The sequence below is a fragment of the Cetorhinus maximus genome, unplaced genomic scaffold (genome assembly GCF_964194155.1).
Source record: "Cetorhinus maximus unplaced genomic scaffold, sCetMax3.hap1.1 HAP1_SCAFFOLD_323, whole genome shotgun sequence".
Classification (NCBI taxonomy): domain Eukaryota; kingdom Metazoa; phylum Chordata; class Chondrichthyes; order Lamniformes; family Cetorhinidae; genus Cetorhinus; species Cetorhinus maximus.
The window spans coordinates 144470-169516 of NW_027596273.1; the positions used below are offsets into that span (position 1 = coordinate 144470).

Sequence of the window (25047 nt, forward strand, 5' to 3'; positions counted from 1 at the left end):
GCACATTCCAAAGTCCAGGACTAAGTGCTGAGGGACGCACTAAAGCTTGGGGCAGCCGCCGCAAAGGCGCAATGGGGAAGGGTCGCTTTCTGCCACAGTGCACCGAGGGGCTGGGAACTGTTTAAATCCCCTCAGGCTGTACAGCTCAAAATGAATGTCTGCAAATGATTGTAATATTCATTTATTGTATTGCTGCATTTCGTGATACACGTTGTAAAAGTTGAACCAGATTGTATTTTTGTGATGGTGATTTTGAAGAATTTGAAATGGTTTGAAATGTTGTTGAAGATATTGTGTGAATAAAGTATATTTTTGCAAAAAAAAAGCTTAGAGAGAAGGTTAATACTGTCATCATTCTGAACACAGACTATAAAGGAACAATTATATCAAAGGAAATCTTATGTAGTATGTGTGGAGGGAGTGTGCTGAATCGGGTTGTAAGGGGTTAAATATTTTCTACATTAGAGAGTCATGTAAAAAAAAACCTGGAACTCAAATGTGAATATGGATTAGTGTTAAATGGGAAGATCTGGATCAATGTATTAATCCAGAAAGCCTTAAAATCAGACTGACAGTATGTCAGAACTAATCATATGAGCACCAATCCCATTGTTATCTGTTGATAAGACATATGGAACTCTCGATGGAGACCATAGACATGTTGGAGGATGATATACACAGGAATTTGTGAACTATATGAGGATAATATTGAGGAGAAAGGAAGGGGTCTGGAAAGCAGCAGACACTTCATGTTATTACAAAATAAATGGGGACTGGTTGTATCGATATCAGGTTTTACACAGCACTCACATGCACACACTCACAGGCATACAGTGGGACACTACCAATCTGATCAGGCGGACAACATTTTGCCTGACACCAATCAACCTGATGGATATTGGGTTATGGGCCACAATGTTCTAGAAATTTAACTAAGCATTACCCTGCAGGGACTGCAAGCAGTTTTGGCCATCCAGTCCCACCCCTTTCTCTGAACTTTAAATCTACGGTGAACAACATTTGGGACAGAATCAATGACAAAGCGTTAACAATGAGCTGTCACCCTGGGTGATTAGCACACCCCCCCCACCCCCAACCACCCCCTCCCTCCCCCGGGAGATAGTGAAAAATACAGTTAACATTCCTGGATAATTACAGATTCTACTTTCCTCCTGGTATTAGAGATGGTACTAATTCCCCTTATATTGATGGTCTGGTTGAAGGTCAGGCCATAGAGTAGAATGGATGGAAAGATGGCTACAAACTCCCTGTAAATCTAACCCTCTGATTTCGGTTTTGTTGCCATCTTTCCATCCATTCTGCTCCCTGGCCCTTCACTTCACATGGCCTGATTTTGGTCATCTTGTATATTGTACTTAATAAAAGCAAAGAACTGCAAATGCTGGAAATCCAAACCAAAAACAAAAATACCTGGAAAAACTCAGCAGGTCTGACAGCATCTGCGGAGAGGAACACAGTCAATGTTTCAAGTCCGAATGACTCTTCATCAGAACTAAGGAAAAATACTTTGTACTTAATGTTGTGGAGCAAGTTGGTTACAAAACAGAAAACAGACAGAAGATGTTAAGAGTAGCTACTCAGACTGATAAAAGGATGGACCTGGTTGGAACTCCAATTTAAAAATTTGGGAGCAGAATTACAGTAAATCGCAGATAAGAATTCCCAAGAAACAAAACTTTGTAGCACAGTTCATTAAATATTTAATTCAATAGTAGACTGAACAATGCCACGAGGAAGTGATTAAGTGATATATTTATTAGTTAATTGATTATCAAATTCAGCTAATGCTGAAGAAAATTGCAACAAAATCCTCGTATCTAACATGTAAACATCATTAAAATAAGACATTTCTTGAAACTGCTGCAAGTCCCTTTCAATTAGAGGTAAATGACTATTTTGTAATTGTCCCAACAGCTAAACAGAACCTGTGAACTCCTCCATGTGTTATTTTGAAACAGACTTTAAACTATTTATTTTTAACTACATTTAACTTAAAGTTGCTATGGCAATACAAGCTGTTGGTAACATTGGCTTAAAGTAGTGGACTCAGGACAGCACCTTAAAAACTTCACAGAATAATCACCACAGTCATTTTTAAACTGGTGACTTAATCCTGTCATTTCAGTTTCAGTCAGGAACAGGGCACAGTTTTACATCAATCTCTGATTTAACGGCACGTTTCCAGACTGCCTGATTCAGGTTGTTCAACCACAGTTGTAAAACAGCCTTCTACTCAGTGCCATGGAGCTTTGAAACACGATGGTTATATGAAAAAAGAGGGTTAGATTTACAGGGAGTTTGTATTTTTCCATCCATTTTTCTATGTGGCCTTGGACTCCTCACAGCCTGACCTTCGCCATCTTTAGACTGTACAGAAATGTCTGGGACACATTTCTTACACACCTCAGGATTCACCCGCCTTTGGGTTTTGCTGTCAGTGAAGTGAGATGAGAAAGATCAAAGAGCTGTTTGTCCCTCTCGGTGTGACCCTGAAGGACTGAGACCAGGCTGAAGTTCTGTTCCTGCCATATGATCCTCCCCCATATTGTCCTTTCTGAGTTCCAACCAGATGAGGCTAAACACTCAGATGGGAAAGACAAAAATGTACAACAATTTGCAATATTAAAGAGCGGCCCACTTATATGGTTCATTAACATCAGCAGAAACAAAGCCAACTGTCAGAATAAAATAATTCAATCTTTCAAAAGTCTGGATAGTCAATTAAATCCCTCCCGATATGGGGAACAGACAAATGGACTCTCCCTTGTGTGAATGCATTGGTGCATCAGCAGGGATGATGAATTAGGGAATCCCTTCCCACGCATGGAGCCAGTGCACGGCCTCACCCTACTTTGACTGTGTTGAATTTCCAGCCTTGATGGGGAAATCCTACTTTTCAAATATCCTCTAAAAGGTGTTTACAAAAGTCAGTGCAGGATAGAAATTCAGAACAGACAATTATAGCTTAATTCCTTTTTATAATTTGTGCATGGGATGTGGGCATCACTGGCAAGGACAATATTTGTTGCCCATCTCTAATTGCCCTTGGAAGGTGATCGTGATCCAGTTCTGGAACTGCTGCAATCTATGTGGTGTAAGTGCAGTGACAGTGAAGGAATGAACTCTGACAAGAGAAAGGTTATGATGAAGCAGCTGAAGATGGTTGGACCTAGGACACCACCCTGAGGAACTCCTGCAGAAGTGTTCTGGGACTGAGATGATTGGCCTCCAACAACCATAATCATCTTTCTTTGTGCTATATATATTTCCAAGCAGAGTTTTCCACACTGATTCCAACTGAGTTCAATTTTACTGTGGTTCTTGATGCCTCACTCAGTCAAATGATGCTATAATGTTAGAGGCAGTCACCCTCACCTCACCTCTGGAATTCAGCTCTTTTGTCCATGTTTGTACCAAGGGCTGTAATAAGATCTGGAGCACTGTGGCCCTGGTGGAACTGAAACTGAGAATCAGTGAGTAGGTTTTTTATGAGTAAGAAACCAGAACTAGAGGAACAATGAGTTCAGAAAATCAGAAAATGATACGATTCAGGCAGAGGTCATTCAGCTCATCATACCCATTCTGGCTCCACTTGTCTGCCTTTTGTCTGCTGATGTGCAATTTTTTCCAGTTCAAGAATTTATCACTTTATGAAAGTTACTATTGAATTTATTTCCGCCATCATTTCAGGCAGTGTATTCCAGATCATGTCTAGAATAATGTCTCATATCCACTCGTGCTCTTTTCAATGTTAACTTAAACCTGAGCTGACTATTCACCAATCCTTCCGACACTGGATCTAGTTGTTGCTTATTAAGAGAGTTGGAGTCTCCAGGAGGTCACAGAGATAGGGAGGGGTGTGGTCATGGAGAGAATTAAACAAACGGACAAGAATTTTAAAGGCTGAAAACATCATGCATCTCCCCAATACGGAATGTGGATCACTAATTATGGAAAGGATGCTTATTTAACGATTAAACATGTAGAAAGGTGAGAAATTATCCCTCTAAATATCACATATGGATGCATAATGAGGGACAAATGAATCCCCAAATCTTTAATTAACAGCAATATGGAAAGGTGAATCACCTTTAAAGGAATTACCTTTAAACACCTGATCCAACTGGTGATGAAGAGTCTGATACCAGAAAAACAAAATACCAACAACAGTTAAGCTGTTTTTTAATGAAAGAAATCTGGAATAAATTTTTAAAAGATAATTTGTTTATCGGTATTCACACAGACCCATTTAACTTGTCAACTCAGGTTCCAGCTGTCAAGCCCTGTAATTTTACGCAGAAGCTGCTTCTCCATTGATCCTCCAGCCTCTGAATTCCATTTCCTGTTGGTTCCCAGGACAATCGTTCACCACTCACCAATATTTCACTTTCAGGGGAAGTTCAGGGGCTGGGAGGAAGAAATAAACTGTGGCCATGAATTAGCGGGAACACAATTAGATAAACTTGAAGGCAAACACCTTTTATAATTATCAAATTAATTATTTGTATTAACATATTAATTTGGAGAGACTGATGGGAATGGGTGTAGATAATGTTCACTGTTTTCTCCGATGCTATTTTTCAATGATTCTGCCACATTAATATTCTTCTGTTGTTTCAATTAATGGCTGATGGTCCTACCTACAATACACCACATGCGTGGATATGGCCCATCTCCACCAGAAGGGCCGCAGCGCGCAAGCGCGGGAAGCCCCCCCGTCCACAGTCCGCCTGATTGCGCTGAGCATGCGCGGTGCGGCTCCAGGCTGAGCGGGGTCGTGCGCAGCCTCAGTGAAGCGAGTGCGGCTCCCAGAGGCTGAACGAAAGCGGCTGGAGGGAGGGGTTTATTACAGACTGACGGAAGGTCAGAGACCTGAAACATTAACTCTCTCTCTCTGTATAGATGTTGCTGGAACTGCTGGGTATTTCCAACAATTTCTCCATTTATTGCAGCGAACGCTGGGTATTGTCACTCGGCAGCCGGGAAGAGGCGGCGGCGGGGAACCGGCGGGAGGGCGGAGAGGGTTCATTAACACCCGGTGAAGGCCGCAAGCCCCGAATTAGAACCTGTAGGTCCCGCGTTTGCAGCTTCAGGGCTTTTCCCAGAAGTCAACGGCCGCCATCTTGTTTCAGCGGGGTGCAGAGCGCAAGCGCGGCCATATTAGTGTCGTAACAGAGTGGGCGGGCCTTCAGGGTCCCAGTGATCAGGAGAGAAAATGATTGATTCATTCATTTTAGTCTCACTCTGCACACAGGAGCTGAAGAACTAAACTCGGGCAGGAGTAGAAAGGGATAAAACTGGGAGTGGAGGGTGGAAGTGGTGTGAAGGGTTTGGATCTCCACACGTTGGGGAGCATGTGTGGGACGGGGATATACACCTTTGAGACAAATAGGAAGAAATGTTCTATCGAAATTAGAATAGTCTGTTCTGAATTTCTATGCTGTACCTACAGTGATAACTTCTGCAAATACATTTTACAGGGTAATCAGAAGGGGAGGATTTACAGGTGAGAAACTTAAACCAAACATAACATCAACATCTGACAGAGTCACTCAATTCATCAGGGTCTGAAAATCATCATCCTTTGAATGTGGAAGGAGAAATACTTGTTCTCTCTGTGGGAGAACGCTTCAAACATCAGTGTGACTGGAAAAGCACCAAGATACACACATATTGGAGTGAGATTGTTGCAGTGCACTGACTGGAAATAGCTTTCACCAGTTACACAGCCTGAAAAGACATCACACCATTCACAGCTGGGAGAAACTGTACACATGTTCTGTCTGTGGATGAGGCTCCAACTGATCATCGAAACTGGAGGGACACAAGAACACCCGCACCTTGGAGAAACCTTGGAAATGCAGGGGTTGTGGGAAGGGATTCAGATCGCCATCCCAGGTGGAAACTCAACAACGCATTCACACTGGGGAGAAGCCATTCACTTGCTCTGTGTGTGGGAAGGGATTCAACCAGTCATCTAATCTGCTGAGACACCAGCGAGTTCACACTGAAGAGAGACCCTTCACCTGTTCCGTGTGTGGGAAGGGATTCACTCAGTCATTCAACCTGCTGACACACCAGCGAATTCACACTGAGGAGAGACCATTCACCTGCTCTGTTTGTGGGAAGGGATTTACTCAGGCATTCAACCTGCTGACACATCAGCGAATTCACACTGGGGAGAGGCCATTCACCTGCTCCGAGTGCGGGAAGGGATTCACTCGCTCGTCCCACCTGCTGACACACCAGCAAATTCACACTGAGGAGACCATTCATCTGCCCTGTATGTGGGAAGGGATTTACTCAGACAACCTGCCTCATGTCACACCAGCGAATTCACACCGAGGAGAGGCCATTCAGCTGCACTTCCTGTGGAAAGAGTTTCAGGCATTCTTCCACCCTCATTGCACACCAGAGAGTTCACACAAGGGAGAGGCCATTCACCTGCTCTGTGTGTGGGAAGGGATTCACTCAGTCAGCCAGCCTCAAATTACACCAGAGAATCCACTCTGAGGAGAGACCATTCAGCTGCAATTCCTGTGGAAAGAGGCTCAAGTCTCCATCTAATCTCAGGGCACACCAGCGAGTTCACACTGAGGAGAGACCGTTTACCTGCTCTGACTGTGGGAAGGGATTCAACCAGTCATCCAACCTGCTGAGACACCAGCGAGGTCACATTGAGGAGAAGCCATTCAGCTGTATTTCCTGCGGAAAGAGGTGCAGGAAGTCATCCATGTTCAGTGCACACCAACAAGTTCACACTGAAAGAGACCAATCACCTACTCAGTGTGTGGGAAGGGATTCACTCAGTAATGATATCTGCTGAGACAGCAGCAAATTTATAAGTGACTGCAAGGGTTGGATTCTGCTGTTATTGCTGCTGTTAATCACATCCAGGACTGATAGTCTGACAATATTTGGTTTATTTCTGCTATTGTTAACGATCCCTACAACTGGTTGGAGTTTAACATTCTGGAGAAGACAGAGAGATGATGTTCAAATAAACACTAGATCAGCCAACTTCAGGCAATCAAAACTGTCGCTGATAACAGAAGTCTCCATGCTATGTATGATGGGATTAAGAGGGCGCTTGGTCCAAACATCACCAATGTTGCCTCCTTGAAGTTTGCAGATGGTGAAGTACTCTCCGACAGAAGTAAACAGATGTCCCACTGCTGTACTCCCATGAGACGGACATCTCCTGGTCTCTGTTTCATGCTCTCCTGCAGCTTCCTGTCATGGTTGAGTTTGATGAGGAACCCTCATCAATTCAGCTCAAAGTCCATTGATTGCTCAGCAAGCAGAAAGGCACCCGGCAAGGATGGAATTCCAGCTGTGCTGCTCAAGCACGGAAAGTCCCATCTACTGCCACAACCTCATGCCCTTCTCTGTTGGGAGGTGGGATCTGTTCCACAGGAGATGCGTGATGCAAAAACCATCAAAATAATCAAAAACAAAAGTGACAGAGTAGATTGTAACAACGACAGGGACATCTCACTTCCCAGTGTTACTGCAAAGGCCTTCATTAGGGTCATGCTTAAAAGACTTCACATACTCGCAAACTGAGTGTCCAGAGCCACAGTGCAGTTTCTGTGCTGGCAGATCTACAGGGGACATGATCTTCTCCATACGCCAGCTACAAGAGAAGTGTATGATTGGTATTTAATCTAAAATGCTGCCAGCTTCTGTGCTGAGAAAAATGAAACATTTTAACTACTGAGTGAAAGTAAACCTTTTAACTATGAATTACAATGTATTTGTACAATTGTAAACAGCACTGGAAGGTTTGATTCCCTGAAGAAAAGCTTCAGTCTTGAGCTTATGAACCTATCTCAGAAGCTGTGGGAAGCTCCATCCTCTTTATCTCTTTTGGGTCCATTATGAAAATCAGACTTACTTTGGAGTTGGAAGCTGGGGCCAAGAACTCCAAGTCCCAACAGACCTCGGAGTGTCCACACATGTGCAGGCTGGGAGTGGGCTGCACATGCACAGTTTGGCATTTTGAGTTCTTTGGGCCAAGGACTGGCCCAGTGTACTTATGCATAAAGGAAAAAGGTGTGAAAACCCATGTCATGTGACTGGGAGTGGAGCACCATTGATGACAAGTGTCCCTGGCAGGGGAGAGGGAGAAGTCCCTGTTAAGATAAAAAGAGAAGAGCAGAGAAAGAGGCCCCAAGTAGGAAAAGGGCTGAAGTTAGGAGACTTTAATGAAGAGTGCTCAGAAGAAGCGCTGAATATCCAAGAAAGACAGTAGAAGTTTGGTGATTCTTTGCTGCTGGCCTTTGGGGCAAAGCTACCATTTTGGAGCAGTAGTGTTCTCTCGTCACAGCCAAAGAGCTGAAGTGCTTGTGAGTTGGTGCTTGAGTGAGGACTCTGGAATCCAAGGGAACAGAATCTCGGGAGACGAGATTGAAACCGTGAGAGGTCGTCATTGATGCTGTCCAAGTTGGAGTGACTTGTGGAGAGAATTCCATGATGAGATCTTTGAAAGCAAAGACAGCAGCCCCTTGTGAGAAAGACAGAATTTCAATGAGATTGGTTGACTTGGAGTGTTTACTGACGTCTGGATGGATATTGAGAAATTGGTGGACTCTGTTTTGGTCATATTTGCCATTTATTGTGTAGGGTGGTGTGTTCGACCACAGTTTGCCTGTTAATTCACATGTACCTCATATTAACTCTGAATGTTGGAGTACAAAATATGTTGTTCATGAAAGTTTATTTTTGTTTGTTCAAAACCCATGGAATCTTATGGATTTATTCTCTGACAATTGTCTTGAATCTCAAACCTTGTCCATTTTAAACAAAACATTATTTCACCCTAACTGGATCTTGCCAACAACTTCGGTGTCTGGTGTGTAGGATCATAACAGATCTAAGAAGGTTGAATCTTCTTTTCTGTGAAAGCTAACTTTTTTAGTTTTATTTTTCTTTAGTTTCATTACAGTCATTTGAATAGGTGCCTGAAGAAAGAGCAGAATAAAAACAAACAAAGCTGAATAAAAAAGCAAATGAATTGGGAAAGCAAAGTTCAAAATGTGTTTGATTCATCTTTGATCTGAAAATGAAGTTACGTAAAGTTGACACAATTGTGTGCATTTGTGACTGTTTTCTCCACCCGTTTGCAAACAATCAGAGAAGTTACCCCTTTCCACTGACAGCATCGTGACAATTTGAACTAAAGACTTTGCCTTTTAAAGATTTGGCTAATTCCCATTTGTATCTTTCAAGACAAAGTGCTTGAGAACGGGAGATATGGGAGTTATCACCAACCTGATTGCAAATGCTTCTGTGTCTGATGTAAAAACATCATATTATGTGAATGTCAAATTGGACGGTAACATTCCTCAACTACTCCTGAATGAGATAGAATGGTAATTAATGGGATGGCTGCACTTAGAATAAAAGAGAAAAATAACAACACCAAATGGGAATTGGAATGACTCGCTCTGGGTAAAGTTCAATAGGAAAGATCAACCTGGTATTGTCACGACTCACTGGGATAGTGCACTGTAATAGCAAGCCCCACTGGTCCCTGAGCTGAGACAAATGTGAGAAGTTTGATTAGACCACCAAATTGCCCCAATTTTACCTAACTGTAATTTAATTTAGATTAACAGAATAGGCACCAAGTTTGTAAAGTTAACAAGAAAATAACTGTTTATTAAACAAATTATCTGTAACCAGTGGCAATAGGAAGAAAAATTAACTGCTAACTTTTAACTCTATAACTTAAACTCAACCCCTTCTTAACCCCTATACACAAGCGCACACACACATATACAAGACATACAAAACATAGGCTTTAAGGGTGAGGTAAAAACACTCCCCCAATTTGATCCCGAAACAAAAATAATTCTCTTTGCAGGCATCGAGGTGTGGCCCAAGTCAAATTAAAGCTATCCTTGTGATAAAAAACCTCATCATGTAGGACGAGTGAGTCCTTACTTGCTGTGAGGGATGAGGGGAGTTCTTCCCTGTAGTGTACAGCCTCTTTGACCTCAGTCACATCAGAGTCCTGACAGTTTTTAAAATCAGTTTTAACTGGAGTTTGTCGTACCAGTGCCAATGATTGTGAATTTTCAGCATCAGGGATAGAGAGAGAGGGGAACCAGTGACTGTGGGATTGAACTCAGCAGAATCAGCAGCACCTTCAGGAAATGGGAGAGGGAAAACAGTGGGAAAATCCTTAAAGTTTCTGTGTATTTCCAGGGGAGAGCAGCAGATTAAATCAATTCGAAAAATTGAGCATGGAAGAGCTAAGATTTGTGTGTGCTTTCTTTTAATCTATCCCAATTTGGTCGTATTTTTTTCTAGTTCCTATTTGAGGAAGCAATGGTGCTGCCCCTACCCAACATTCCCTGCGGTCGCGAACGTGGCCCATTCCCACTATAGGGGTCCATTGCGCAGCCGCAGTATCTGGAACATGCGCAGTATCAGTTTCATGAGAACCCTGCCAGTGCTGGAGACGCTTCTTGCAACGGGTGAGAGTCAGCGGGATAGAGGAAGGGAGTCGGGAATTGGATGGGGCAATGGGGAGGGAAAGGAGGCTTCATAAATAGCTGATGTCAGCTCCAAATCCCGAATAAGATGCTGCAAGTCTCGTGTATGCAGCACCGGGGCTTATTACCGGGAACAGGCCCAGGTTAATCGTTGCCATATTGGTTCTGCGGGTAGGATTGCGCATGCGCGATTACCTTAGTGACGCAACAGAGTCGTCTTCAGGGTCCCGGTGACCAGGACAGAAAATCATTGACTCATTGATTTCATTCTCATTCTGCACACAGGAGTTGGTGACAGGCTTGGGTTAATGGCCGTCAACTTTAGAGCGGCAAGGTGTTGCAGGGAGCTTGCACGATCGACTGAAGAACAAGAGAACAAAAGCAGCAGAATAAGCAGTAAGCATTTGGCCCATCAAGCCTTCTCCATTCAATAAGATCATGGCTGATCTGATTGTGGCCTTAACTCCACATTCCTGCCACCGTCCCCCTCCCTCTACCCCCATAACACTTGATTTCCTTGTAGCTCAAAACTCTCTTTGACACAGCCTTGAATATATCCAATGACCCAGTCTGCACTGCTCACTGGGGAAGAGAATTCCAAAGACATAAAATTCTTAAGATTACCGTTTAAGCACCAAAATTTGAAAATTCACATCCTTGTGAAGAGAATAAATTTCTCTTCATCTCAGTTTTACATGGGAGATGCCTTGTTTTTCAACTGTGTTCCCTAGTTCTAGATCCCTCCATGAGGGGAAACATCCTCTCAGCCTCTACCATGACAAGCACCCTCAGAATCTTACATGTTTCAATGAGATCACCTCTCATTCTTTTAAACTCCTATAAGTATAGACCCAACTTGCTCAACCTTTCCCCAGGAATCAGCCAAATGAATCTTCTCTGAACTGCTTTCATTGCAAATATGTCCCTGCTTAAGTAATCCTGGGCCAAGAGCAGAAGGAGAGACATTGTGAATTTTTATCCTGGACTGACAGGGATGGATTTTGGAAACTCCTTTTACAGGGGGTTAAAAGGGGAGGGTTTACACACAGCAAACTCAAACCAAGTGAAATGTTTGTCTTTCTGAATTTCTAACCTCAACTGACACTTTTGACTTTTGTAATCTCCTTTTATGGGGAGTTAGAAGATATGAAGATTGTGAGATTTTTCTTTGACTCCAGTGCTTCTGATATCTTTTCAGCTTCAGGCTTCAACAGGTTCAGAAGTGAGTATTATTAAACATTCACTTTAGAGCTTTTAGTGCTGTGCTGTGGTCCCATGGCTCTGGGACTGGTGTGGGTCCTTTACTGTGGATCTGAATCCATGTCTATCTATTGCTCTGCTTCACCTCTGCCCTCCCTGATCACCTCTCTGTCATTGTCTAACTTCCTCTGTCTCTAATAGTGGGTTTATTTTAACCATGTTTGGTAATTTACTGTTATTTCTGCCAAATCAGGTTCCAACTGTTGCCCACCACCCCCCAGTTTTTTTTTAATTCATTCATGGGATGTGGGCATCACTGGCTAGGCCAGCATTTATTTCCCATCCCTAATTGCCCTTAGAAGGTGGGGGTGAGCTACCTTTTTGAACCAACACAGTCCTTCTGGTGTAGGGATCTGAAAACAAGGATGTGAATTTTCAAATTTTTGTGCTTAAACAGGAACCTTTGTAGGTTAGTGAGCCCAGGGATGATGGGTGAACAATACTTGGTGCGAGAAAGGATACAGGCAGCAGTGATTTACATGACCTCAAGGTTACAAGGAAGCGAAATGTGGGAGGCTGGCTAAGAGTGCCTTAGAATAGTTAAGCCCAGAAGCAATAAAGGAATGGATGAGTGTTTCAGAAGTAGATGAGCTGAGACAAGGACAGAGTCAGGTGATGTTACTGAGATGAAAGTGGTCTTGGTGTTTATGCAGGTATGTGGTCAGAAGCTCTGTTTGGAGTGAATCACGACACGGAGCTTGTAAACTGTGTGGTTCAGCCTCAGATAGTTGCTGAGGAGAGGGATGGAGTCAGTGGTCAGAGAGTGGAGTTCGTAGCAGGGATTGAAGACAATGGTTTTCATCTTCCCAACATTTAACTGGAGGAAATTTCTGTTCACCCAGAACTAGATGTCAAACAAGTCAGGACCGTGTGAGACTTGGAGAGAAATTTGGAGGCAATGGTGTTCGCTTACACCTGCCACCCTGGTCCTTTAGCTGATGGAGGTTCAGGGTTTGGGAAATTCTGTCAAAGTTCTGCCCGAGTTGTCGATATATAACATCCCTCTCCTTTGCTCCTGCCTCTTCCATGTATCTCTCTCCTCCCATAGAGGGCAGTGTCTTGTGTAGGTCCAGGCTGGGTAGCAAGTTCCCTTCAATGAAGGACATCAGCGACCATCTGGCAGCTTTCATTTTTTCCTAGTCTCAGGACCCACCAATTATCAGATTCATTCAGTTCAGTTTCACAACCTGCCTTACTTTCAGAATCCTTTTTTTCTGTTTGAAATCAATTTCACAGGGTATTAGAAGCGGAGGATCTGAATTTGGGAAACTCAGCCCAAACACCACATCAGGATCTGACGGAGTCGCCCAATTTATTGTAACCTGAATATCATCAGATTCTGAACATGGAAGGAAAAAGCACCGTTCACAGTGGGGACAAAATGTACACGTGCTCTGTGTGTGGAATAGGCTTCAGCAGATCATCTGGGCTCACAAACCATAAATGCAGTCACACTGGACAGACACCTTGGAAATGTGGGGACTGTGGGAAGGAATTCTATAACCTGTCAAAGCTGAAAACTCATCGACACAGTCACACCGGGGAGAGACCGTTCACCTGCTCGGTGTGTGGGAAGGGATTCACTCAGTCATCAATTCTGCTGAGACACCATCGAGCTCACACTGGGGAGAGGCCATTCGCCTGCTCTGAATGTGGAAAGGGATTCACTCAGTTATCCATCCTGGTAACACACCAGAGGGTTCACAGTGAGGAAAGACCTTTTAAATGCCCAGACTGCGGGAAGTGCTTTAAAAGTTCCTGGGAACTGATTTCCCATCAAAGTGTTCACAGTGAGGAGAGACCTTTTAAATGTCCAGACTGTGGAAAGTGCTTTAAAAGTTCCAGGGAACTGATGTCCCATCAACGTGTTCACACGAAGGAGAGACCTTTTAAATGCCCAGACTGCAGGAAGTGCTATAAAAGCTCTGGGGAATTGATGCGACATCAACGTGTTCACACTCAGGAGAGACCGTTCAGGTGCTCTCACTGTGGGACTGGGTTCAGGCAATCGTCTCAACTCATTGTACACCAGCGAATTCACACTGGGGAGAGGCCGTTCACCTGCACTGTGTGTGGTAAGGGATTCACTCAGACATCCCACCTCATGAAACACCAGCGAATTCACACCAGGGAGAGGCCGTTCACCTGCACTGAGTGTGGGAAGAAATTCACTCGTACATCCCACCTGCTGACACACCAACAAGTTCACAAGTGAATACTGGATTTACGGGGATTTACAGCTTTGGGAGTGGAAAAGAGAGGAAAAAATGTTGCATAGAAACTAGAATAATCTGTTCTGAATTTCTATCCTGGACTGACAGTGATGAATTTTGTAAACTCCTTTTGCAGAATATTCAAAGGAAGGATTTGGAGATGTGAAACTCAAGCCAAATGTCACATCACTTTCTGGTTGACTCACTTGATGCATCAGGACCTGAATACCATTGGACTTTGAATGTGGAAAGAGAAATGTTTGTCCGTTCTGTCTGTGGGAAAAGATTTCAAGCATCAGGGTGACTGGAAAAGCACCAAGACACACACACCTGGGTGAGAGTGTTCCAGTGAACTGACTGCGGAAAGAGCTTTAACCGGTTACACAGCATGAAAATACATTGCATTGTTCACAATAGGGAGAAAACATACACGTGTTCCCTGTGTGGACGAGGCTTCAACAGGTTATCCAACCTGGAGAGACACATGGACACAGACACAATGGAGAAACCATGGAAACGTGGGGGCTGCGGTAAAGGATTCGATTATCCATGCCTGCTGGAAAACCATCGGCGCAGTCATACTGGGGGGAAGCCGTCCACCTGTTCTGTGTTTGGGAAGGGATTTATGAAGTCATCCTGCCTCATGTTACACCAGCGAATACACACTTAAGAGACATTGTTCGCCTACACAAATGTGGAAAAGGGTTCAGGCAGTCATCCACCCTCACCTCACACCAGCGAGTTCAAAATGGGGAGAGGCCGATCACCTCTGCATGTGAAAAAGAATTCACTCATTCATCCATTCTGTGATCACACCGGTGAATTCACACTGAGGAGAAGCCTTTCAACTGTATTTCCTGTAGAAAGAGGTTCAGGCACATCAGTGAATTAACACTGGGGAGAGGCCGTTAACCTGCTCTGAGTGTGGGAAGGGATTCACTCAGTCATCCACCCTGCTGACACACCATCAGATTCATACTGAGAAGAAGCTATTCAGCTGCACTTCATGTGGAAAGGGTTTCAGGCAATCATCCACCCTCACTGCTCACCAACGCAATCACACTGGGAAGAAGCCATTCACCTGCTCCGTGTGTGGGAAGGGATTCGCTCAGTCTGGCAGCCTGCATTTACATGAACGCACTCACACTGGGGAGAAGCCATTCACCTGCTCTGTATTTGGGAAGGGATTCATTCAGTCATGGTATCTGCTACCACACCAGTGAGTTCATAAGTGATTCCAGAAGTTGGATTCTCCTGTTTTTGCTGCTGTTAATCACATCCAGGACTGATAGTCTGACAATATTAGGTTTGTTTCCGCTGATTTAACAGCCCTATAACTGGCTGGAGTTTAATATCCTGGAGATGGCACTGATTTTTGGGACTGCAGTATCCTTTTTTAATAACACCATCTCTGATCTTTCCCCTTAATTCAAGAATTCTCAACAAGAACTCATTTACAATAAAATTATGAACTTTTACTTCAATCCTAAATCGGCCTTTGCAAAATCTAAAATTCAGTGTCTGAAAGGGTCCACTGATTAACATCTCCAATTAGAAAGTGCTGATTGTTGGCAAGGATTAATCAGGATCCACAGGATACGTGTGATATAAAAATCATCACACTATAGAAAAACAAAGGTGACAGAGGAGATTGCAACAACTACAGGGACATCTCATTCCTTAGCGTCACTGGGAAGGCCTTCGCTGGAGTCATGCTTAAAGACTCCATCTACTTGCAGACTGAGTGTATCCAGAAGCACAGTGCGGTTCCTGTGCTGGCAGATCTACAGTGAACATGATCTTCTCCATAAGCCAGCTATAAGAGAAGTGTAGTGAACAGGATATACCTCTTCACCTGACTATTATAGATCTTAGTAAAGCATTCAACACCGTCAGCAGGGCAGGACTCTCCAAGATTTTGGAGAAAATTGACTGTCCCCCAAAGCTGCTCAGTCTGACCTGCTCCTTTCATGACAACATGCAGTGACTGTACAGTTTGATGGCACCACTTCCAACAGTTTCAGGGTGAAGAATGGAGTGAAACAGACGCCTACGCTGAAAACAACAGCCCACAACGACAGCTGATCACCACGAATAATAATAACTTCTATCAGGGAGATAGAACAGGGAGATGTGACATTGAATGATGAGATGAGTCATGAGATAAGTACATTTAAAGTCCAGAAAGGGGTTGTTTAAATCAGTGCATCCCAAACTTTTTCCCAGTGTGACCACATTTTAATTCCTCAGACTTCGTGTGACTCCAGAGTGAAAATTTGAGGGGATGAGAATTGTGACAGGGGTAGTGGGGAGGTGGGTGCTTCAGCTGTTGCGCGAGTTTGGGGGGGATTATTAATGTATTTGAACTCATTATTAATGTAATAGCGTCCTGATTATTCATTTATTTATAGGATGCTGATTATTGACACAATTGGCAAATAACTTAAATGTGACAGGATTCTGATAGTTGATGCCATTGGACTCTGATTATCAATTAAAATAATTCTGATTATTAATGTATTAGTATCCTGATAATTGCAATAATTTGCTGATTATTGAAGCAATAGGCAGCTGATCATTAAACACGGTTTCACAGTATCTTTACAGTGCAGAAGGAGGCTATTCGGCCCATTGAGTCTGCACTGGCTCTCTGAAACAGCATTTCACACAGTCCCACTCATCCCCCTAACCTTGCACATTCTCTCTTTTCAGGCAGCAATCCAATTTCCTTTTGAATACCTCGATCAGACCTGCATCCTCCACCCTTTCAGGAAGTTTGTTCCAGACTCCAACTACCTTCTGGGTGAAAAATAATTTCCTCATATCATCTTTTGCCAATTATTTTGAATCTGTGCCCTCTAGTTCTTGATGTTCTCCTGAGTGGGAACAGTTTCATTATTTATCCTGTCCATACCCCTCAGGATCTTGAATACCTCTATCAAGTCTCCTCTCAGCTTTCTTTTCTCCAAGAAAAACAGTCCCAATCTCTCCACTCTATCCTCACAGCTACAGTTCTTCATCCCAGGAATCACTCTCTCCAATGCCTTCCCATCCTTCCTCAAGTACGGTGCCCAGAACTGGACGTAGTGCTCCAGATGAGCCCTAACTAGTGTCTTAGACAAGTTCAACATGACCTCTTCACTCTTGTACTCAATGCCTCTATTAATAAAGCCTAATATACTATATGCTTTATTAACTGCTCTCTCAACATGCCCTGCCATCTTCAATGACCTATGTACGTATACACTGAGGTCCCTCTGTCCTGCACCACCGTTAGTGGCTCTCCCTTTATTTTATACTGCCTCTCCATATCTTTCCTGCCAAAACCAATCACCTCACATTTCTCTGCATTGAACTTTATCTGTCACATTAATACAACTGGAATTATGTAATTTGATCCTCATTATTAATGTAATTCGACCCTGATTAATGTAATAGGATGCTGATTATTTATACAATAAGATCCTGATTGTTGATGCAATAGGCACCAGACTATTAATGTAATAATATCCTGATTATTAATGAGTTGGGATCCTGAATCTTAAAGTAATTGGACTCTGATCATTAATGTAATAGGAACCTGAACATTGATGTAATAGGATCCTCATTATTAATGCAATAGGATTCTGATCATTATTGTAACAGTGTCCTGGTTATTGATGCAATATGATCCTGAACAGTAATGCATTACAATCCTGTTTATTAATTTACTATTATCCTGATTATTAATACATTATGATCCTGGTTATTGAAGAAGTCGGCTTTCCAGAAAAAACGAACACCTGTACAATGTGCACAACCTTTTCACAAACTTTATTTGCAGCAGCAATTGCGCCTGAGAGAGGAGGCCATTAGGCCACGCCCACCAACAAAAAAACCGTGAGGATTTAAAGGGGCCTCGCAGCTGTCAGGAAACAGTTGGAGCTCCACGGCAGCCATTGCTACCTCGGAGCTAGCGAGCCCAAAATCCTGTCTCACAACCCACTGGGGTTACGACCCACAGTTTGGGAAGCCCTGACTTTCACTGGGACTATAAAATGGGAACTGGCTTTGAAAGTTCTTGTCACAGTCTTAAGCATTTAAACCCTCTCTCCCTCCAGTATGAACTCATTGATGTGTTTGGAGGCTGGATGACCGAGTGAATCCCTTCCCACACATGGAGCAGGCGACGACCTCTCCCTGGTGTGCATGCCCTGATGACTTTCCAACTCAAATTGAATCCCTTCCCACTGTCCCCACATTAACACGGTTTCTCCCTAGTTGACTGTGCTTGTGTCTTAACAGGCCAGATGTTCGGCTGAAACCTCCTTCACTGATATTGGGAAAGATTGGGGGGGAGGTGGGATAAACTGGATTGCTCGTTGAAAGAGCCAGTGCAGATTCGGTGAGCTTCTGTGCTGTACTCTGATGAGATCCTATGATTCTATAACAGGATAATGATTCATAATAAATACCATACGATTGAACCATAGAGCTCAGAAGGTGGCCATTCAGCCCATTGTGTCTGTACTGTCTTTCTGAAAATGTTGCCATTCTGTCCCACTCCCCTGATCTTTCTTCCGAGCCTTGAAAATCTTTCCTTATGAAGTAAAAATCCAAATCACTTTTGAAAGTTACTATTGGATCTGCTTCCACCAGTCATTCAGACAATGTGTTCCAGATCAAAAACAAAAATTGCTGGAAAAACTCAGCAGGTCTGACAGCATCTGTGGAGAGAAAGACAGAGTTAGCGTTTTGAGTCTGTATGAATCTTCATCAGAGTTTTTCCAGCAATTTTTGTTTTTGTTTCAGATTTCCAGCACCCACAGTATTTTGCTTTTATATTAATGTGTTCCAAATCATCAGAACTCACTGAGTAAAATAATCTCTCCTCATCTTCACCCTGGATTTTTTGCCAATTATTTTAAATCTGTTTTCTGTGGTTACCAACCATCCTATCAATGGAAACAATTTCTCTCTATGTAGATAAAAACTCCTCAAAAATGTCCACACCTCTGTTAAATCACTCCTTAATCTTCTCTGCTCTAAAGAGAACAATCCCAGCTTCTCCAGTCTCTCCACATAACGGAAACCCCTCATCCCTGATACTATTTTGGTCAATTTTCCATGTACTCTGTCCAAGGCCTTGACATCTTTCCTGAAGTGTGGTGCTCAGAACTGAGCACAATATTTGAGCTGAGGATTAAAAAGTGATTTATAAAGTTTCATTGTGACTTCCTTGCTTTTGTACTTCATGTCTCCATTAATACATGGAGGGCCCCCATTAGCTTTTCTTAAACAATTTGATCAACTTTTCCTGTTACCTTCAAAGATTTGTGTCCATCCACTCCCAGGTCATTCCGTTCCTGCACTCTGTTTAAAATTGTACCATTTAGTTTATACTGCCTCTCATTCTTCCTTCCAAAATGTATCATTGACTGTGAGTCACTTTGGGATGTTCTGAGGGTGTGAAAGATTTGAAATGAACACAAGATCTTTATCCTCCACATACTGTCCACAGGGGAGTTCTCCTGGTGCAGTGGGACCAACATTCGTGTTTTAACTAACACCACCAAAAAAAACTGGATTAATCGGTCACTCTTCTGATTGCTGTTTGTGGAACCTTGCTGTGTACAAACTGGCTGTTATGAAACAGTAATAACTTGTATTTATATAACACGATTATTATAATAAAACATCCCAAGGCACTTCAGAGGAGTTTCATAAAGTAAAAATTGGACATTGAGTCACATAGGGTGATGATATGACATAGCATGTGGTAAATGCTGAGCTGTTCAAATCCCAGAGGGAAACTTGAAACAACTGTCACAACTAATTTACAATTTGTATGTTTCGAGATGCAGGCTTTGAATTCAGTGATAACAGGACCACCGAGTCTTAAGAGGTTTTTATAAAACTAAATTAAACATTTATTAACAAGAAAAATGATTTTTAAGCACACACATATGTCTACAAATTATCACTATAACTTCTAAACCCCCTAATTAATTTAACTCCCAGTTACACTTCCGTAAGACACACAGATTTTAAAAGGCTCAGGCAAAGTAAACAATACCCTGAACAGTTGAATTCAAAGTGAGTTCTCTTAACTTCAGTCCCTAGAGGCAGCAATTTGGTATATACAGGCTGAAGGTGTTTCACCCTTGTTAGATCTTAAAAATGTCTACCCTTAGACACAGCCTTTGCTCCTTTGTACATATTTTCCCCTTTGAATGCAAATTCCCATTGTTTCACTATGTCTTTGCACTTTATTTTTCTGATAATAAAAGTCTCTCATAGCATAAAGTTTTACCAGTAATCTTTGGGAAAAATAAACACACTGTTCCTTAACTTCACCTGGCTAGGTGACACATTTCTCTCCTCCTTTAAAATCAATCTAGTCTGATTTATTTAAAAATGCAAATTTCCCCCTTTACACTTCACATTCTAAAACTTCCCCATGTTTACCTAATTAACATTTCAAACCTAACTTCTCTTCTTACATTAAAGCACCCAGACTAGCTGCCTCTAATTCAATTAAGTCTCTCTCACACACACAACAGACACGGACTCTATTTTACAATAAATTCCAATAACATTTTGGACATTATTATCTCTTCCTGACAGTGATATTAGGGTAAATAGAGAAAACCTTGACTGGAGAGGCAGATTTTAACAAGATTTTTAATCAGGAGAGAGATGGAGAGTTTAGGGAGGGAATTTCAGAGTTGCATGCCTCAGCCCTGCCATCAATGGTGGAGTAATTAAAATCAGGGATGCTAAAGAGACCAGAATGAGAAGCGCAGATATTTCAGAGGGTTGTGAAACTACAGGTTAGAGAGATAGGGAGAGACGAGGCCATGGAGGAATTCGAAAACAAGGAGCTGAATTTTCAAATTGAGGCATTACTTGACCTGGAGCCGACATAGGTCAGCGATCTCAGGGGTGATGGGTGAATGTAACTTGGTGTGAGAAAGCACACGGGCAGCAGAGTTTAGGGTGATCTCACGTTTCCACGTGGGGGTGGGGTGAATGTGAGAGGCTGGTCAGGAATGTATTGGAATTGTCAAGTCTAAAGGTAACACGGGCATGGATGAGGGTTTCAGCAGCAGATGAGCTGGGGTGGAATGGAGACAGGCGACGTTATGGAGATTGAAATATCTGGTATAGTGATGGTGTGGATATGTGATTAGAAGCTCATCTTGGGGTCAAATCTGACACCAAGATTATGAACAGTGTGGTTCAACCTCAGACAGTTCCCAGGGAGAGGGATGGACTCGGTAGTTAGGGAACAGAATTTGTAGTGGTGACTGAAGACAATGGCTTTGGTCTTCCCAATTTTTAATTGGAGGAAATTTCTGCTCATCCAGTACTGGATGTCGGATAAGAAGTTTGATAATTTAGTAACAGTGGATGAATGGAGAGGGATGGTGGTGAGGTAGACCTGGGAGTAGTCAGTGTACATGTGAAAACTAATATGTTGCTTTTGGATGATGTCACCTAATGGCAGCATGTGGATGAGAAATAGGAGAGGCCAAGGATAGATCCTTGGGGGACACCAAGTTCAAGGACTTTGGAGAGGAAAGGAGGGTTGGAGATGGGATGGTGGTTTGCCAAAACCGTGGTGTCAAGGGTTTTTTTTTCAGGAAGGGTAAGATTGGTTTATTTAAAGGTGAGAGGGGCAAAACCAGAAGAGAGAGAGAACCATGAGCAATATCAGCTAACCTGGGAGAGTTAGATGGTCAGCAGTTTAGTGGGAATAGGATTGAGGGACTCTGACAGGGTATGACGGGAGATAGGAGAGAAACTGGAGAAAGATGTGAGTTCAGGGCTGAGCCAAGGGGGAACTTTGGAGATGGTTTGGCCCGGTGGGCTAGTGGTAGGGAGGGATGCAGCAGAGGCAGCTGATCGGATTGTCTCAATCTTACAGACAAAGAAGCTCCATGAGCTCCTCACACTTGTTGTTGGAGGTGAGGATGGAGGAGACGGGGAGAGGGAGAGCACTTCAAAAGGAATTGACTTGTGTTAGAGATATTAAAAGGATTAAACACTGTATTTAACACAAAGCTGATTTATTTGACTTCTATTCAGAATGTTAGCCCTTTTAACTGGCCTGGGGTTAATTAACATCAGCAGAAACAGACCTCAATGAACATGATTCAGTCCTGGATATGATTAATGACAAAATCCAATCACTGTATTTACCTGTGAATTCGCTGGTGTCTCATCAGGTTGGATGACTGTGTAAATCCCTTCCCACACTTCGGGCAGGTAAATGGCCTCTCCCCAGTGTGAACTCGCTGATGTGTCAGCAGGGTGGATGACTGAGTGAATCCCTTCCCACAGTCCGGACAGGTGAATGGCCGCTCCCTGCTGTGAATACGCTGGTGTACACTGAGGTCAGATGACATCTTGAACCCAGTTCCGCAGTGAGAGCACTTGAACGGTCTCTCATCAGTGTGAACACGTTGATGGCGCATCAGAACCCCGGAACTTTTAAAGCAGTTACCGCAGGCTGGACATTTAAATGGTCTCTCATCAGTGTGAATACGTTGATGGGACATCAGTTCCCTGGAACTTTTATAGCATTTACTGCAGTCTGGGCATTTAAAAGGTCTCTTGTTGGTGTGAACTTGCTGGTGATTCAGCAGGGTGGATAATTGAGTGAAACCCTTCCCACACTCAGAGCAGGTGAAAGGTCTCTCCCCAGTGTGAACTCGCTGGTGTGTCAGCAGGTTAGATGACCGAGTGAACCCACTCCCACACACACAGCAGATGAACGGCCTCTCCCTAGTGTGAACTCACTGATGTTCCGTGAGTTGAGATGATTGCTTGAACCCAGTGCCACAGTGAGAGCACCTGAATGGTCTGTCATCAGTGTGAACACGTTGATGGAGCATCAGGTCCCGGGAACTTTTATAGCACTTCCCACAGTCTGGGCATTTAAAAGGTCTCTCATCAGTGTGAACTCGCTGGTGTGCCAGCAAGTCAGATGACTGAGTGAATCCCTTCCCACACTCTGAGCAAGTGAACGGCCTCTCCCCAGTGTGAAAACGCTGGTGTGTCATTAGCGTGGATGAGGTGGTGAATCCCTTCCCACACACACAGCAAGTGAATGGTCTCTCCCCAGTGTGAACTCGTTGGTGTGCCAGCAGGGTTGATGACTGAGTGAATCCTTTCCCACATTTGGAGCATGTAAATGCCCTCTCTCCTCTGTGAACTCGCTGGTGTTGCAGCAGGTTGGATGACCGAATGAATCCCTTCCCACACTCAGAGCAGATGAATAGCTTCTCCCCAGTGTGACTGGGCCGATGAGTTTCCAGTTCAGACGAGGATTTGAATCCCTCCTCACAGTCTCCACCTTTCCACGGTTTCTCCCCACTGTGAACGGTGCTTTTTCCTTCCATGTTCAAAATCTGATGATATTCAGGTTACAATAAATCGGACAACTCCATCAGATCCAGATTTAATGTTATGTTTCAGTTTTCCGACTGTAAATACTCCCCTTCTAACACCCTGTGAAATTGATTTAAAACAGAGAAAAGGGAGTGAAAGAGAACCCACAAAAACACGAAGGCAGGTTGTGAAATTGAGCTGAATGAATCTGTTATTTTGTGGTAAAAGCAAAAAACTGCGGATGCTGGAAATCCAAAACAAAAGCAAAAATACCTGGAAAAACTCAGCAGGTCTGACAGCATCTGCGGAGAGGAACACAGTTAACATTTCGAGTCCGAATGATTCTTCATCAGAACAAAGGAAAAATAGAAAAGAGGTGAAATATAAGCTGGTTTAAGGGGAGGTGGGACAGGTAGAGCTGGATGGAGGGCCAGCGATAGGTGGAGATTGCCAAAAGATGTCATAGACAAAAGGATAAAGAGGTGTTGACGGTGCTGATATTAGCTAAGAAATGTGCTAATGGTGACATTAAGGGTAGAAAGCAGGACGAGCAAGGTACAGATGGCCCTAGTGGGGGTGGGGTGGGGGGAAAGGATTGAAATAGGTTAAAAGGTAGAGATAAAACAATGGATGGAAATACATTTAAAAATAATGGAAATAGATGGGAAAAGAAAAATATATATAATTATTGGAAAAAGGGGGATCGGAAAAGGGGTGGGGATGGAGGAGAGAGTTCATGATCTAAAGTTGTTGAACTCAATATTGAGTCCGGAAGGCTGTATCCCTTCCTCCCACCTCACCCCCACTAGGGCTATCTGTACCTTTCTCGCCCTGCTTTCTACCCTTAATGTCACCATTAGCACATTTCTTAGCTAATATCACCACCGTCAACACCTCTTTGACTTTTTGTCTATGACATCTCTTGGCAATCTCCACCTATCAATGGCCCTCTATCCAGCTCTACCTGTCCCACCCCCCTTAAACCAGCTAATATTTCACCTCTTTTGTATTTTTCCTTAGTTCTGATGAAGAGTCATTCGGACTCGAAACGTTAACTGTGTTCCTCTCCGCAGATGCTGTCAGACCTGATGAGTTTTTCCAGGTATGTTTGTTTTTGTTTTGGATCTCCAGCATCCGTAGTTTTTTGCTATAATCTTAGTGTTTATTTGACTGCCACTTCTCTTCAAGGAATGCCTACCTTGAAGAAGTATTGCTCTTCTCTCCAACAGGATTTCTGCCTCTCTCTTTTGCCTTGTTCATCTTCATCGCTTTCCATTTCTCTCCTGGTGTTTGACAAGGAGTTTACTAAAACTCGCTTTCACAGCCATATTTCCTTCCTCAGTGACTGTCTCCATCTCCGACTTACCCCACGTGGATTTCAACTGAAGTTCCATCCCTCATTTTTCGAACCCACCCAGGATTACAGGTATCTCTGGGACATACAACGCACCTTGGACTGCTGTTCTTGTCGCATCCTGAGATCCACACTCAGTGCCATGCATTGCCATATGTACACACTCGACTTCTCCCTCCAGCAGCACCGACGCACCCTATTTCTAAGCTGCCCTTGCCCCCAGTTTCATTTTATTCCTTGTTTCATCTGACGCCTCAACAAGAATCTTTGTCTCTTTCTTTCAGGTGCAAAGGAATGCAAGCTCCAACGCCCATCCAGGACC

At 43.3% G+C, this 25047-nt stretch overlaps 2 protein-coding genes across 2 annotated transcripts in view; one reads left to right on the forward strand and one right to left on the reverse strand.

Annotated features, from left to right (window-relative positions):
• The window catches only part of LOC144673272 (uncharacterized), a 74222-nt gene that overhangs the window by 18155 nt on the left and 31020 nt on the right, over nucleotides 1-25047 (reverse strand). The window contains 3 exon segments of the mRNA XM_078535188.1: nucleotides 10719-10798; nucleotides 22189-22691; nucleotides 22824-23388. Coding sequence (XP_078391314.1) covers nucleotides 10719-10798; nucleotides 22189-22691; nucleotides 22824-23388 — 1148 coding nt within the window.
• Nucleotides 10668-14080, forward strand: LOC144673281 (uncharacterized). Its single transcript, XM_078535197.1, has 2 exons — nucleotides 10668-10919; nucleotides 13020-14080. The coding sequence occupies exon 2, from the start codon at nucleotides 13129-13131 to the stop codon at nucleotides 13996-13998; it is 870 nt and encodes a 289-aa protein (XP_078391323.1). The 5' UTR covers nucleotides 10668-10919; nucleotides 13020-13128; the 3' UTR covers nucleotides 13999-14080.